General features: G+C 35.7%; 1 protein-coding gene across 1 annotated transcript; it reads left to right on the forward strand.

Moving 5' to 3' along the window:
- The first annotated feature begins 1,126 nt into the window (after window positions 1-1,126).
- Window positions 1,127-14,888, forward strand: zmp:0000000521 (spindlin-W). The gene is made up of 5 exons (XM_048163119.1): window positions 1,127-1,249; window positions 2,555-2,596; window positions 5,674-5,921; window positions 7,807-8,040; window positions 12,023-14,888. The coding sequence occupies exons 2-5, from the start codon at window positions 2,577-2,579 to the stop codon at window positions 12,226-12,228; spliced, it is 708 nt and encodes a 235-aa protein (XP_048019076.1). The 5' UTR covers window positions 1,127-1,249; window positions 2,555-2,576; the 3' UTR covers window positions 12,229-14,888.
- Window positions 14,889-15,120: the final 232 nt, after the last annotated feature.

The raw sequence follows: 15,120 nt of genomic DNA on the forward strand, positions 1-15,120 counted from the left end.
TTTTAATCATTGGTGTTGAGCCACACAGAAATCAGTTCAGTCACCTTAAACCTGTCGGGAGTGTTCTAATTAATAATAATAAAAAAAAGCCTTACAGCAGGAAGAACTGTGTTTACAGCTTCTGGTAAGTTTATGTGTTGGTAATATCCTGTTGATCTGAGAATGGAGCACTAGTGTCCTCTTGTGGAGAATATTCAATACTGCAGTGGACCCCTGATCCAAAAGCATTGCAGTAGAATGACCAGTTTAAGAGTCTGTCCTATGACTTTCAGTTTCAGGGATGCAAATTGCAATATGCAAAGCTGTAATGTGGATTTTTGTTTTGCTTTGCTTTGCTTAATGAGTAGAATCATACTAATGCCATTAGTATGACAAGCCAACAAAATAGTTTAGCCTCAATCTAGGCCTATACCTTGCATTTTTTTTAAAAACTTCTTATCTCAAACAGTTTGACCCTTTTTTATCATAATATATTGAGCTGTGACTGTTTGACCAATGTCAGCAGTACAACTGTAAAACACTTAAAATATTCTTTACATAGCACAAGGCTTATCATGGGGATTATACATTTTGTATCTTTTAGATAATTTTAATGACTTTATTAATCTTCAAGGAATAGACTTAATAGGCTTATGTAAAGAATTATATGAAATACATAAGCTGATGTAATACTATGTAATTCAATTAATCATTTTTTTGAACATGGTGTATATATAATATTTTATTAAAAATAAATGTTTAAGCATCATAATTTTTGTTTCAACATATACACACATTTTGAAACACAAAAAGAAACGCTTTGAATAAAGCAAAGGCCCGTTTCCTCCAAAGCTGACTGAAGGAATGACAAAGAAAAGTCTTTGTGCATCTTGGGAATTGTAGTTCCGTCAGTGCTGATAAAAGTAGTAAACATTTCCCGCACATAAGATTCATAAAGATAATTTATTATCTCTCATGACTTTTATGCAGGTGTTTGGTTAATAACTCCTTGGCTTTTATTTTCTCATTTCCACAGTTGCAGTCGGACACAGGAAGAATGCGTGTCCGCCCCTTTCCGAGTTCACGCACCCTCTCAACTACATTTCCCAGAATGCCCTGCCCGCTATTTGCTCTACTCTCCCTGACAATGCACTCTGGGAGTTGTAGTTTACACAGGCCGTGCCAGGTTGTTGCCTGACGTCTGGACGAGCATTATACATGAGGATCTCTGCAGAGGGAAGTCCATCATAGACATGAAAATAGAGGCCAGGTAATCTTGCTTTTCTCACTATTTATACAAAGACACATGTGCATGTGGAAATAAGAGTATGTGTGAAGAGAAAACACGAAGGTAAAGCGGACTTCGCCGGTTGCGCAAAGGACAGAAACGCCAGCGTTTTATAGCTGCGTTGGTGTTTTCCATGTGAAGCAGCGAAACGACCCGATTTTGTGGCTTTGTATAGACTCTAAACACTCATTTACTTGCATTACTGATGTCTGACATGCTAGTTATGATGTAAACGTTATATTTTGGGAGATATATGTAGAAACAGCACAGCTTGCACATGAAAAATAAACCGGCCTCTGTTATGCCGCAATATTGTGGACGTCTCATGTTCTGCGTTGATTTCACATCAACTTTAACGCGATATTAAACCATAAACGCATGAATACATGCCGCAGATTCGATGTAATTATGCAACACGGGCGCTGTTGAGTCATTGTCCAATCAGACGCCAGATTAATGTGGCAACGCTACAAAATAACAAAAGACAACGTGGCGTTACATATGTAACATGCACAGGTCACACCTGATTAACAATACTTGACACACTGTAACATGAACAATGTTGTAGATTTAGCTTAAGGACTGAATGGAGCTGTCAAAATCATGTGGTGAGCCACCATATGCTGACACTCCCATCAGTTTCTACTCTATGCTGAAATGAAAGTATTGTCTGCAGTTGTGTTGTGTGTATTGTTGCTCTTAACCCTAAAAACATTCCAATGATATTAACCAAGGCAAAAAAAAAAAAAAAACTTGGGTTATAGGAATAGGGAAAACATTTCATATCACCACAATTCCCCAGTTGATTCATCACAGTGCAATAAGACAATTGTTTTGCGTTACAAGTGTTATGTTTAATAAATATGTAAATGAGGCATATGCACTAATTAGCATACATCTCCAGAACATAAATCTGAACCTTGAATATAATCAGGTTCAAAATTCTTGTTTCATTTGGTTGACATAGTTTTACAGAAGTGATTTTCTTTTTATCACTCCAATCTAAATAATCATTGTTTTTAGTAATAAAATAAATCAGGCGAATGTTTTGCGAGGAAAAACCCTTCTTTAAAAATATAGATAGGAATAAAAGTGTAAATGTTTGGTGTATGTAAGTGGAGATTTCTGAAAACTCATTCTGAGAAATGGCCTTTAAAGAGATATGTTGTAATTGAATTCTACAGACACAAAAAAGTGCAATAAAGAGTAATAAAACAAACACTTCAGTGTGTATGTTGGATGTAAACCTGTTGGTTTACTTTTAATTGTGTCATTTTTCTCTTCTAGACGTGCTTGAGGTTTTGGAAACATGTCCAAGAAAAGGGGCAGGTGAGTAAAGACAATATAAACGTGCTTTAACATTGGATAGTGATGGGATCAGAATCAGGTACTTTATGATATTGAAGAGATACTCATATTCATGTAACTTGTGAATACCATAGTAAATTAATTTTAGCATGATAAATACGGAAGTGCCATGGTTTACCATCACTGCAATTTGTGGGTGAATCGTTCTCTCGAGTTGATTCTTTTCAGTGAATTGTTTGAATCAGTTCACAAGTAAGTCTGATTCATTTGTTTGTGTTGACTTAGGTATGTTTCTAGGGATACTGAAATATTTTAACCAGACCAATGAATTGGCCAATATTTGGTCATTTTGACATTATATCACCAGTTACCAGGGCTGGTTCATGGATTAACAGAAGTGTTGGTTAACCCTTATATCAGTTCCACAATCTGTCAGTGAATAAGCCTCATTGACTTTCAGTCATCATGACTAGTGTTCAAGCATCTCTTTCGCTGTGATTAAATTGTGTTATATACCACGTTGCTCTCCAGATATTTGTTTTCCGTGTTAGAAATGTTGAGTGACAGACGCACTCCAGTAGCAGTGAATGATTAAACTGTGCTCTGACTGAACTCTTGCACTTGGCTGAACTGAGGTCAGTTGTTAGTTGTTGCTAGTTTTACTTTAAAGGATTAGTTCACTTTAAAATGAAAATCACCCCAAGCTTTACTCATCCTCAAGCCATCCTAGGTGTATTTGACTTTCTTCTTTCTGATGAACATAATCGGAGATATATTAAATATCCTGATGCATCCAAGCTTTATGGGACAATGAGATTGAAGCTCAAGAAAGTGCGTCCATCCATTATAAACATACTCCACACGGCTCCAGGGTGGAGTAGCTTTCACCAGATTGCCTTCTGTATTCAAATTACGACAAAAGTTTTTTTTTTTTCCGTAAGTTGAATAGGGAAGGTGTAGGATGTAGCACAAGCGAGAGTTTCACCCTTTCTTCGTAACTTGAATATGGAAGGCGGTCTGGCGGAAGCTAGTTATTTTACTTTATAACTTGTTAAATATGGACATTTTTCTTACATAAATGCATCGCTTCACTTCAGAAGGACTTTAATATCCCCTAGAGCCGTGTGGAGTACGTTTATAACGGATGATCAGCGACGCGATCTGAACCCATCTCGAGCAGTCACAGACGCTGCGATATTTTCAGACCTGTTTGATATTATCGTCACATGATCTTGTAGTGTGTGCAATGCAACGACAAGTTGGAACAAATCCTGCCAATCACAGTGCAGATGGTATAGGAAAAATCTTGTATGAATCTTGTATGCACTTGCATGAATTTATGTGAGAACATTTTCTTTCGCTGTTGGTCTTGACCAAATGTCTTGCAGTTTGTGCACCAAGATGACAAGAACCCTTGTGTAGTGTGAGCACCACAGCGATTCATGTAGTCTTAAATTCCTGTAGTGTGACCTTGACCTTAGGGAATGAGTCAATGCACGAGAGTAAAAGTGATGAAAGCGAACAAAGAAGTCAAGACGAAGACGGCACAGACAGAAATCTGTTTTAATTTTACCTGAGCATTCAAATGCGCAAATATTTTCATAACAACATGAGCTGCCTGGAATGAAGAAAGTATAGAAGCTTTTTATCTCACAATTCTGAGAAGAAAAGTCAGAATTACATGATGTTAACTTGCAATTGTGAGATACAAAGTCGCAATTATATTTTAAGTTTTATTCCATGGAGGAAACAAGTTTCCATGAGAAAGTGATCATCATGATGGATATTTAACATGGTGAGCAAGTGCTGCTTTGTTTATGGTTTGTTTATCTTGTTTTGGTTTCTCTTTTTGAATGAGGAATATAGACTATTGACACCTGCTGATATAGACGGTTATTTTCTTAAACGCAGACGCAGAACGCAGTCTTTGTGGTGTGTTCAAGTGCAGCATTTTGGACGAGAAGCAGTCGACGCGAGGTGACAACACAGTCAGCTTTCTTCGCTGCTAGTCTTTTTATGTCGGCTTGGTCAGCCTTGTGGCTGCTGTATGTATTTATTGGGAAAAGTTACTAGTTAATCTTCATCTCATGTGAGTGAGTAGACATCATTTTCAATATTTTTTTACTATTAATTTCTATTAGGCACCTGTAGAGTCAGTGTGGACCCATTTTATTTTGGTATTTCTGAGTGAAATAGGATATTCAAGAAAAATACAGGATGGGAATTGTTTTGGAATTGGTTGGATTGTGAAAAGTGGTCAGAATAGAGCAGCGTGCTTGAAAAATAAGAGGGTTTAGCAAGTTATTACATTTCGATGAAATATTTTGTAAGAATTTGTACACTAGCATTTAAATGTTTAGATTCGGTAAGATTTATTAAATGTTTTTGAAAGAAGTCTCTTCTGCTCACCAAGGCTGCATTTATTTGATCAAAAATACAGTAAAAACAGTTAATATTATTACAATTTAAAGTAACTTTTTTTTTTATATGAATATAATTTATTCCTTTGATCAAAGCTGAATTTTCAGCATCATTACTCATTATGTAACATTATACTTCAGAAATCATTCTGATATGCTGATTTGCTGCTCAAGAAATGGTTATGATCAATGTTGAAAACGGTTGTGCTGCTTCATATTTTTGTGGACACCGTGATACATTTTTTCAGGATACTTTGATGAAGAGAAAGTTCAAAAGAACAGCATTTATTTGAAATTAGAATTAGAAATCTTTTGTAACATTCTAAATGTCTTTACTGTCACTTTTGATCAATTTAATGCATCCTTCCTGAATAAAAGTATTTATTTCTTTCAAAACATAAAATCGATAGATCATGCTACATTTTTATTTCATTCTTTATCAAAATTTATATCCCGTCTAATTTTGTTTAGCCAGCTGATGCTCATTTCAATATCACTTTAGATTACCGGACAGTATGTGTGTCTGTTACATTCATATCAACTAAGAGAAAATGCTGTGCAATATAAAATCGATAAAATCATAATCATCAGCGCTTGAGCGGTAAAACGATCCTTGATTAGCGAGTTATGCCAGACTTAATGCAGCCCATTACGCTCCTGTTTTCCTCTGCTCGGCAGGAAGCGCAGCAGCGGCGAGCTGAGCGACAGTCTCACCCCAGATCCCAACAACCTGCTGGGCCGACGGATCCAACACAGCTGGAGGGAGAAGGGCGCGCTGACCAAGTGGAAGGGCACCGTGCTGGACCGCCTCAGTGTCAACTCCTCCCTGTTCATGGTCAAGTACGACGGCTTCGATTGTGTCTATGGCATCGAGCTCTTTAAAGATGAGAGGGTCTCTAACCTGCAAGTTCTCACCGAGAAAGTGGGTGAGTAGGTGGATCTGTTGTGCTGCAAACAGGAAACAAGTCAGTGACAGGAAATAGCACATGTGAAAGGATGAGGAGGTGTTAGTATTTGTAGTGCATGAAATGTTACTAAAACATTCCTTGAGAGTGACCAAAATGGCACGGTATGAGTAACTGTATATCCAGATAATGGTATATATCATGATTTACACCACAGTTCAGAAGTTTGGGTTCAGGTTTTTTTAAGAAATTAATATTTTTATTTAGCAAGGATGCATAAAATATATCAGAAGTGACAGTAAGGACATACAGTTTTATGAATTTCTATTTCAAATAAACGTTCTATTCATGAAAGAATCCACGTAAATATGAAGCAGCACAACTGCTTTCAGCACTGATAATAATTAGAAATGTTTCTTGAGCAGCAAATCAGCATATTAGAATGATTTCTGAAGGGTCATGTGACATTGAAGAAGTAATGATGCTAAAAATCCAGCTTTGCGTCACAGGAATAAATTAGATTCAAATAGAAAGTTATTTTCAGTTGTAATAATATTGCACAATATTACTGTTTTTACTGTATTTTTAATCAAACAAATGCTGTAGTATATACACGTACTGCCATGCCACACAGCTATATAAACTTCAATGCTTATTAAGTATTTTGCATGGTGAAAGCATAGTTGTTAGACAGTTACAATAAATGCAATTATTTAATTTAAGTACACTACTAAGATTTTTTTTACAGGGTTTCTGCAGGTCTTAAAAAGGTATTAAATCAGAGGAGAAAGTCTCAAATTCATAAAGTTATGGCAAAAATGTTATATCTTCCTCTGTATTTTTATCCTGTTTTCCAGTACAAATATCTAAACATCTTTGATACATTTTCTTGAGATGCAAGTGTAAAATTAAGTCTTGAAAAATTGAACAATATGAAGTGTTTATGCTTAAACAAGAACAAATATCTGTCAGTGAGTTATGAAAACTTCCCTTTGATTTTTTTTTTTTTTTTTTTTTTTTTTTTTTAAGCCCATTGGCAGATATTTGTTATTTTTTAATGCATGAAACAGAAAATAAGACTTCATATTTTATTTCATTTTGAATCTCCAGTAAATGCATCTTGATTTAAGAATCTTCAGACAATTGCACTGAAAACAAGACAAAAATACTGTGGAAGAATTTTTTGCAGTGTAATCAGAAGATACAGTAAAGGTTATGTCCATATTCTAGTGGCTGGGAGTGGAGTTTTAGTAATTAAGACATTTATATGTTAGAAAATATTTCAATTAAAAAAAAAAAATGCTGTTCTTTTGCTGCTGACAATTCTGCTTTGCATCACAGGAATAAATTACATTTCAAAATATATTAAAATGGAAAACAGTTCTTTTAATTTATAATAATATGACACAATATTACTGTTTTTACTTTATTTTTTTATCAGATAAATGCAGCCTTAATGAGCATAAGAGACTTCTTTCATAAACATAAAAAAATCTTACTGAGTACTGTAGTGTAAACAACGCCTGTAAATCTGTAAACTTATACTCACCACAAAAACAGGACGCTTACTCTTTATTTTTTTATTCATGCATTTCCCCCCATCTTTATACTATGCAAAACATTTTCTTGAAAATCATAAAAAAAAAAAAAAAAAAGATCTTACCGACCCCAGACATTTGAACTGTAGTGTAGGTAACATTTATCATATTGCTGTTTTGGCTGTTTATATTCACATTAATTCAACCAATCACATGCATGCTTATTGAACATGGTTCATTCATTCCCACTCAGATTTCAGAGCTTTTATCCAACAAGAGTTCTTAACCAGGATAAAATCACTGTAACACAACCTCTCACACTTGAATGTGCATTTAGTCATTTTGCTGTGTTTCCTAACCCTTCAAAGTGAACAACAAGATCAAGGTTCCTCATGACGCAGAGGAGCTGGTGGGAAAAGCCGTGGAGCATCTGTTTGAGAAGGAGGACGGTGAGAAGAACGAGTGGAGGGGGATGGTCCTGTCCCGAGCGCCCATCATGACCAACTGGTACTACATCACATACGAGAAAGACCCCGTGCTCTACATGTACCAGCTCTGGGACGACTACAAAGACGGAGACCTCCGGATTTTACCTGAAGCGGGTAAATAAGCTGATGTTTTTAATAAAACCATAATGAAGTTAATTCCATTCAAAGGTTGTTGATATTACTCACCTTTTGATTGATGGATTTTATTTTATAATACTAACTTGTTACATTCATATTTATGCAATTAGCAGACAATTTTAAATTGTTGCTCTGCCTTACAGAACAATGCTTCAGAACAAAGATTGTGTTTTTTTTGGTTCTGTGTGACTCTTATTAAGCATGTCTGAGAGATCTTTCTCTTTGGTCTGTCAGCTACCTCAGTATCTCTACCTCGATAATAAATGTTGTTCTTTTTACCTTTCTGTTCACCATAGAATCCTGACAAAATGATAAGAAATGTTTCTTGAGCAGCAAATCAGCATATTAGAATGATTTCTGAAGGATCATGTGACACTCAAGACTGGAGTAATGATGCTGAAAATCCAGCTTTGCGTCACAGGAATAAATTACATTTGAACTTAGATTCAAATAAGTAAAATAGGTATTTTAAATTGTATTATTATATAAGATTACTGAAGTTTTGATTAAATAAAGGCAGTTTTGGTGAGCATAAGAGACGTTTGAATTTTATAATATTCTTCTGTATATAATTATTAGGGCTGTCAAGGAATTACAGGGAGTGCAGAATTATTAGGCAAGTTGATTTTCTGATCATATTTTTTTTCCAAGTACATTTTACCAATTCCAATCCACATCAATCTTAATAACTACCATTAATATTGTTTTTAATCATTTATAAGTGATACATAATAGTTCATGAAGGCTGGAAATGAAAAACGCCTATTATTCAGGTGTGCAGAATTATTAGGCAGGTTTTCTTTTACAGGCCAAATGAGCCAAAAAAGAGATTTAACTCAGACTGAAAAGTCAAAAATGATTAAATACTCATGAGAAGGACACAATACTAATGCAATACTAGAAATTGCAAAGTTAAAGCATGACCAATGGACAGCAAAACGCTCATTGGGTCAGCGGGGTCATACAAAAACAGGTGGAAAAGAAAAGACGCATGTTAACTGCAAAAGAATGAAGAATTAAGGTGAAGAATTAAGTGTGAAACCATCAGGAACCCTTTAGTCTCCAGCGCCACCATTTTCCAGAACTGCAACCTACCTGGAGTCTCCAGAAGTGCAAGGTCTCAGGATCTCAGAGACTTAGGCTAGCTAAAGAATCCTAAAAAATGACCCGCTCTTAATAAAAATCACAAGCTGAAGTGTTATAAAATACATTAAGACTGGGTTTTTATAGGCCTTATAGACAGACAGATTGAGAGTGACTCTTGAAGGACCAGCACCACATCCTCTTGTACCACCGTTTGAAGAATTCATCTTCCAAAATCTGACAGTAAGTTTTAGAAGATCATTTTTAGTCCATATCTGCAAGACGGACATTTCAGGATAAGAGATGGACTAAAAGTGAACTCCCACACCTTACTGCCAGATTCTGGATAAATTCTTCAAACAGTGGTACAAGAGGATGTGGTGCTGGTCCTTCAAGAGTCACTCTCAATCTGTCTGTCTATAAGGCCTATAAAAACCCAGTCTTAATGTATTTTATAACACTACAGCTTGTGATTTTTATTAAGAGCGGGTCATTTTTTAGGATTCTTTAGCTAGCCTAAGTCTCTGAGATCCTGACACCTCACACTTCTGGAGACTCCAGGTAGGTTGCAGTTCTGGAAAATGGTGGCGCTGGAGACTAAAGGGTTCCTGATGGTTTCACACTTAATTCTTCACCTTAATTCTTCATTCTTTTGCAGTTAACATGCGTCTTTTCTTTTCCACCTGTTTTTGTATGACCCCGCTGACCCAATGAGCGTTTTGCTGTCCATTGGTCATGCTTTAACTTTGCAATTTCTAGTATTGCATTAGTATTGCGTCCTTCTCATGAGTATTTAATCATTTTTGACTTTTCAGTCTGAGTTAAATCTCTTTTTTGGCTCATTTTGCCTGTAAAAGAAAACCTGCCTAATAATTCTGCACACCTGAATATAAGGCATTTTTCATTTCCAGCCTTCATGAACAATTATGTATCACTTATAAATGATTAAAAACAATATTAATAGTAGTTATTATGATTGATGTGGATTGGAATTGGTAAAATGTACTTGGAAAAAAAATATGATCAAAAAATCAACTTGCCTGAATAATTCTGCACTCCCTGTATAATTTTAAATTAAAGGATGTAGCGACTAATAAATCGAATTAATCACACATCAAATTTGGCTGAGATATTATCCCCAGAAGATAATTTAAAGTCATTATTGTGTTAAATGAGAAAAGCATGGAATAGACATAAAAACAAGTAGCTTTAGAAAGATTTCTTTTAAATCTTTTAAAGTTTCATTTGATTCAACAGAATTTATTACACAGAAACTTTTAGGCTACAACAACCTGTATGATTCTCAACAGACAACTAAACAAAATTACATGTAATTCTGACAACATGTTAATTGCTGCAGTCTATTTAAAATGTTTAATTAATCTGAATGAATTATTTAAAAAACTGTTTGAATGATTCAATGACTCATTCATAAATACTTCACTTGTTTCATTACTGGATGAATCAATGCATTTTTGAATGAATCTCGAATGAATGATACAATGACAAATACATTTTTTACAGACACTTGTTGCCACCTGGTGGTGTAACGATGTAATCAATACAATCATTATTTGAAGCACCAAGTTACTTTCAAAAGGTGATTTGCTCTATTTTGATCTCTACCATAGACATCAGTGTTTATTTCTGAAATATAAACATTTATCCTAGTACTTCTGTGATAATATGAATATTTGTAACAGAAACAATCCCTGATAGCACACATACATCTCAGAAACGTCTATTTGATGTGCGTGTTTACATCTGGAAGATGTATTTTTAGAGTGTTTGCTCATCTGCAATTGCCACAGATGTATTAATACGTCTATAGGACGTTTCCTGTCAGATGTCAAATAGACATTTAGAAGATGTCTTTAAGATGTTTATAATTTAGAATGTATGTAAAACTGACATCTTAAAGACGTTCCAGATGAAGTGATCTTTTACAGACATCTTGCAGATGTACGTGAAACTCTGTGGTTGAAAGGACTGTATGTGAAGTTGTTTCATACCTTTACATGATGACTGCTCTCTCTGGCTCAGCGGCAATGCAAACACAGATTTGAATATTCCAGTGTTATTTTGTCAAAGGTTTAATAGACACAGGCGAATCGTTGTCATTTAATTAGGAATGAGATTGCCTGGGTGTTTGAATCGAGATGAGGATCTTTTAGTGATTAATTGTGCAGCTCTATATATGGAAAAATTGAATTTTTTTTAATGAAATGATACTCTAAACAAGAAACCGGTAAATGTTTTAATGATTGAGTCATTCATTCGATTCATTCAAATGGCTGATTCATTCATGAATGAAGTAAAAGGCTCTCTTCTATGAATGGGCCATTGAATCATTGGTTCACCTGATTGATTTGTTCAAACAGCTGATTCATTCATGAATTAAGTAAAAGGCTCTCTTTATAAATGGGCCATTGAATCGTTGGTTCACCCAATTAATTTGTTCAAACAGCTGATTCATTCATGCATGATGCAAATGGCTCTCTTTATGAATGGGCCATTCATTGAATCATTGGTTCACCCGAGAGATTTGTTCAAACAGTTGATTCATTCATGAATGAAAGGGTTAGTTCACCCAAAAATGAAATTTCTGTCATTAATTACTCTGTAATTTCTGTAATTAATTACATTAATTACCCTCATGTCGTCCCAAACCCGTAAGACCATCGTTCATCTTCAGAACACAAATTCACAAAAAGATTCACAAAAAGATATTTTTGATGAAATCTGAGGGTATCTGAACCACACATAGGCAGCAACGTCATTATATATTAATAAAATAAGTAGATTTAATTCATTCATTCTGACTCATTGTACAGTAAAGTTTAAGTTTACTGTCTCCATTTCTTTGTTTCCACAGAGAATAAACACCTGCTGCCCGCAGACAGGAAGCCCGGCGAGGAAACGGAGAGCCTTGTGGGTAAGCAGGTGGAGTATGTGACGGATAAAGGAGTGAAGAGAACAGGCCTCGTCATCTATCAAGTTCCCGCCAAGCCGTCTGTCTACTACATCAAATACGATGACGATTTCCACATCCACGTGTACGACCTGGTCAAGACCACCTAAAAGAAACACAGACAAAACAAAGAAAACCGAAACAAACCCACTGCTTCACCTCTTCGTAGCTTAAGTATCATCGCCTCTCATTGTACAGTCTGCCATGCCGCGCCGTGAAGGGCTGGCCGCGGAGGTACTGTATGAAGCGTCCGTGTACAGGGTTTGTTCTTTTGAGTTGATGTCATTGTCCACAGCTTAGGGAGACGATTTTTACAATTGTCATATCAAAAGAGTGTATTTATACGTGTGAGTCGGCCATCATTTGGTATGTTTATAATCCCTTGGAATAACCCGTAAGCCCCGGAAAAAGTCAATCTCGTCACATTTTCGAGATTTGGTGAGACTGCGAAGGAGTTTCTTGGTTTTGAATTGTAAATAGTTCTGGTCAAAAAGAAAAAAAGAAGACAAATGAAAGAGACATTTGATTACAAATGAAACTCTCTAACTGACCTATTTATGTATTAATAGGCTTCATAACAAATGTTTGCTCTCAGAAACGCAGTTTGAGTTGGCGTTATGTAACGCATAGTGTCGCTCTTTTAGTTGCGTTTTCCCCTAAATCAGATCAGATCTGCAACGAGACAGAAGCGTTTCTGCTTTCCGCCACCTTTAAAAGGTGCTTCTTGATTTTGAAAGCGAAAATCCAGTCAGTAAAAGCACCAAACTAAGACTATATCTTGTTTTGAACAGATGTAGCATAGAAGCACTGTTGGCATGTTTCTGAAATGGTTTTCTGTAGTGATTTAACCTCAGAGGAGTATTAAATGACTAAAGCGGCGGCACCGAGCGACGTCAGGTCCTGTCTCGTAGCGTCATAAAATGCTCTACGAGTAGGGTTGCCCATTTCCTGTGTGAAATCATTCGTGTTTTGTTACACATTTGTTTTGTTGATGACTAGAACACCAAGCCACATACTACAGCTGCAGTTTTGAATGTCAAGCATAGCCTTTTTTTGATTTTAGTAGGATGACCAATGCAATTAGATATGACAATGCACAGCAGTTTGAATATGTTTTAATTGATGAACAATCACACAAAAACAAGAGTTTATGTTGCGTAGCCCAGTCTGATTTGACATTCAGGCCTTGGTTTAGTAAAACACGAATCCAATCCAGCAGGCTGGATAGACCTGTTAGACCTCTGCAAACATCATAACATCTTCTCCATTGCCTTGCTGTGAATTAAAGGCAGGTCTTAAATGACAAGAAGCTCAAATTCACCTCATGTTATTGTCCCAGCTGATCTGAGCACAGCCATTTTTGTTCTTTTTCTTGACTTCAGATAAGTTTCCCCACGACTCTGTGCGAGCTTTATCGTCACAGCCCCTTTAAAGTGATTAAACAGCAAATCTTTTAATGTCTTTTGTGACTAATTCTTGCTTTTTGCATTGCTTCACGTTTTGTTGTAAATAATGCACATGAGCAAGTTCATGAAGCTGATTTGGCCTTTTTTTTTTGCCTTGTAGTATTTGCACTTTATTCTTACGCTGTCAAGCATTGCTCCAATGTGTCTCGCAGGAAGTCAAAGATTAAAAAAACGCAGTCTAAAATTAATTTAGTTGATTTCAGTTTCCAAAAAAAAAATATATATATATATATGGAGTGTCTTACTATTGGCATCACCAAAATTAAATATACGGGAAAGCATTAAAACATAATTTATTTACATTGAAATTGCATTTGTTGGTTTTTAATATGACCATAGATTGCCAAGAAACTACTTCATTTTTATGCAAATTATAATGTTTTATATTTTAATCCAACTCAAAATTCTTTTCTTTTTTTGCAAATTAATTTGACTTCACACCGAATTGAACCACTACTTACAATAGACCTGTACATAAATGAATTTGGTTATGTAAATGTAATGCAAAGAAATGTTGGATGTTCAGCGCTGCTCTCTGCTTGGGTGTGTTTGCTGATCTCAACTCATTTTCCTGCTGTGGTTTGCATGTGGTTATCATCTCTCTGACAGGTTTTTAAATTTTTCCAGTACATTAGCGCTTCGCACAGATTCATCAGTCGTTGATTGTGTAGTTTTATTCTTGTTAGATATTCAGTATGTCATTATCAAAAACACGCAGCATGTTTATTTTTTTTGGAAAAGATAAATTCTTCGTTTGTCCTTACGCCAGTAAATCTTTTGGGCAACCCAATTTGGGATTACGGGAAAGTATTGTTCGGTGAAATGCACACTTCTCTAAGTGATTTGTTCAACTTTCAGCTGTGGATATGGATTGAGTTTCTGGTCCGTTTGCTATGACATCAGGTGGAATATTTTCTGTATATTCTCCGTTGTGCTTTAAAAACACTTGTACTATATTTCTGCTTTCCCTGTAGACAAAAAAGTTTGATGATTTCAAGCCGTTCAAAATGTTCGAAGTTTCACGACACTCAACAGGCTTCTACGGTTTTTCTTTCTCCTAACTGTGAACGAGTAATTCTCTCTCTCTGGCTTCTTAGTAACTGTGTTTTATTGTGTGGTCCGCGAGCTTCTGCCGGTTCCTCTGGTTCTTCTATTTAATCTGTTCTTTTGCTGCTTTTTTTTTTATTTTTTTTTTACCAAAGTTAGGTTTCAGTAGGTGACGTTGAGGAGTGTCAAACTATTCATTCTGTCTGTTTGTTTGATGTTATCGTAAATAATAAAAGAGATATTTTTTGCACTGAAAATGTTTTTTTTGACTTTTTACTTGTATTTCACGTATAAGATGCACACAATGTAAAAACACGGTTTAACTTTTTCCCCACCATTGACAGAATTTTCCAAGTGTGTCCTACTGTCTGCGTCCTGCAGTGCTACAAACCACACCCCTACAAATAAGCCTTACTGCAAGATACGCCCCCTATGATGAGACAGCCAATTAGGGGATGTCATCAAAAGCCCTCCCTCTGTGAAATATAA

Source organism: Megalobrama amblycephala, linkage group LG17 (assembly GCF_018812025.1).
Source record: "Megalobrama amblycephala isolate DHTTF-2021 linkage group LG17, ASM1881202v1, whole genome shotgun sequence".
In the NCBI taxonomy this organism is placed as follows: Eukaryota; Metazoa; Chordata; class Actinopteri; order Cypriniformes; family Xenocyprididae; genus Megalobrama; species Megalobrama amblycephala.

Bases quoted from the DNA above. Each gene is read 5' to 3' on its own strand.
- zmp:0000000521 (XM_048163119.1), top strand. From the start codon at position 2,577: ATGTCCAAGAAAAGGGGCAG. The intron at 5,922-7,806 runs GTGAGTAGGTGG...AACCCTTCAAAG, and splicing joins AGTTCTCACCGAGAAAGTGG to TGAACAACAAGATCAAGGTT. The intron at 8,041-12,022 runs GTAAATAAGCTG...TTGTTTCCACAG, and splicing joins CCGGATTTTACCTGAAGCGG to AGAATAAACACCTGCTGCCC.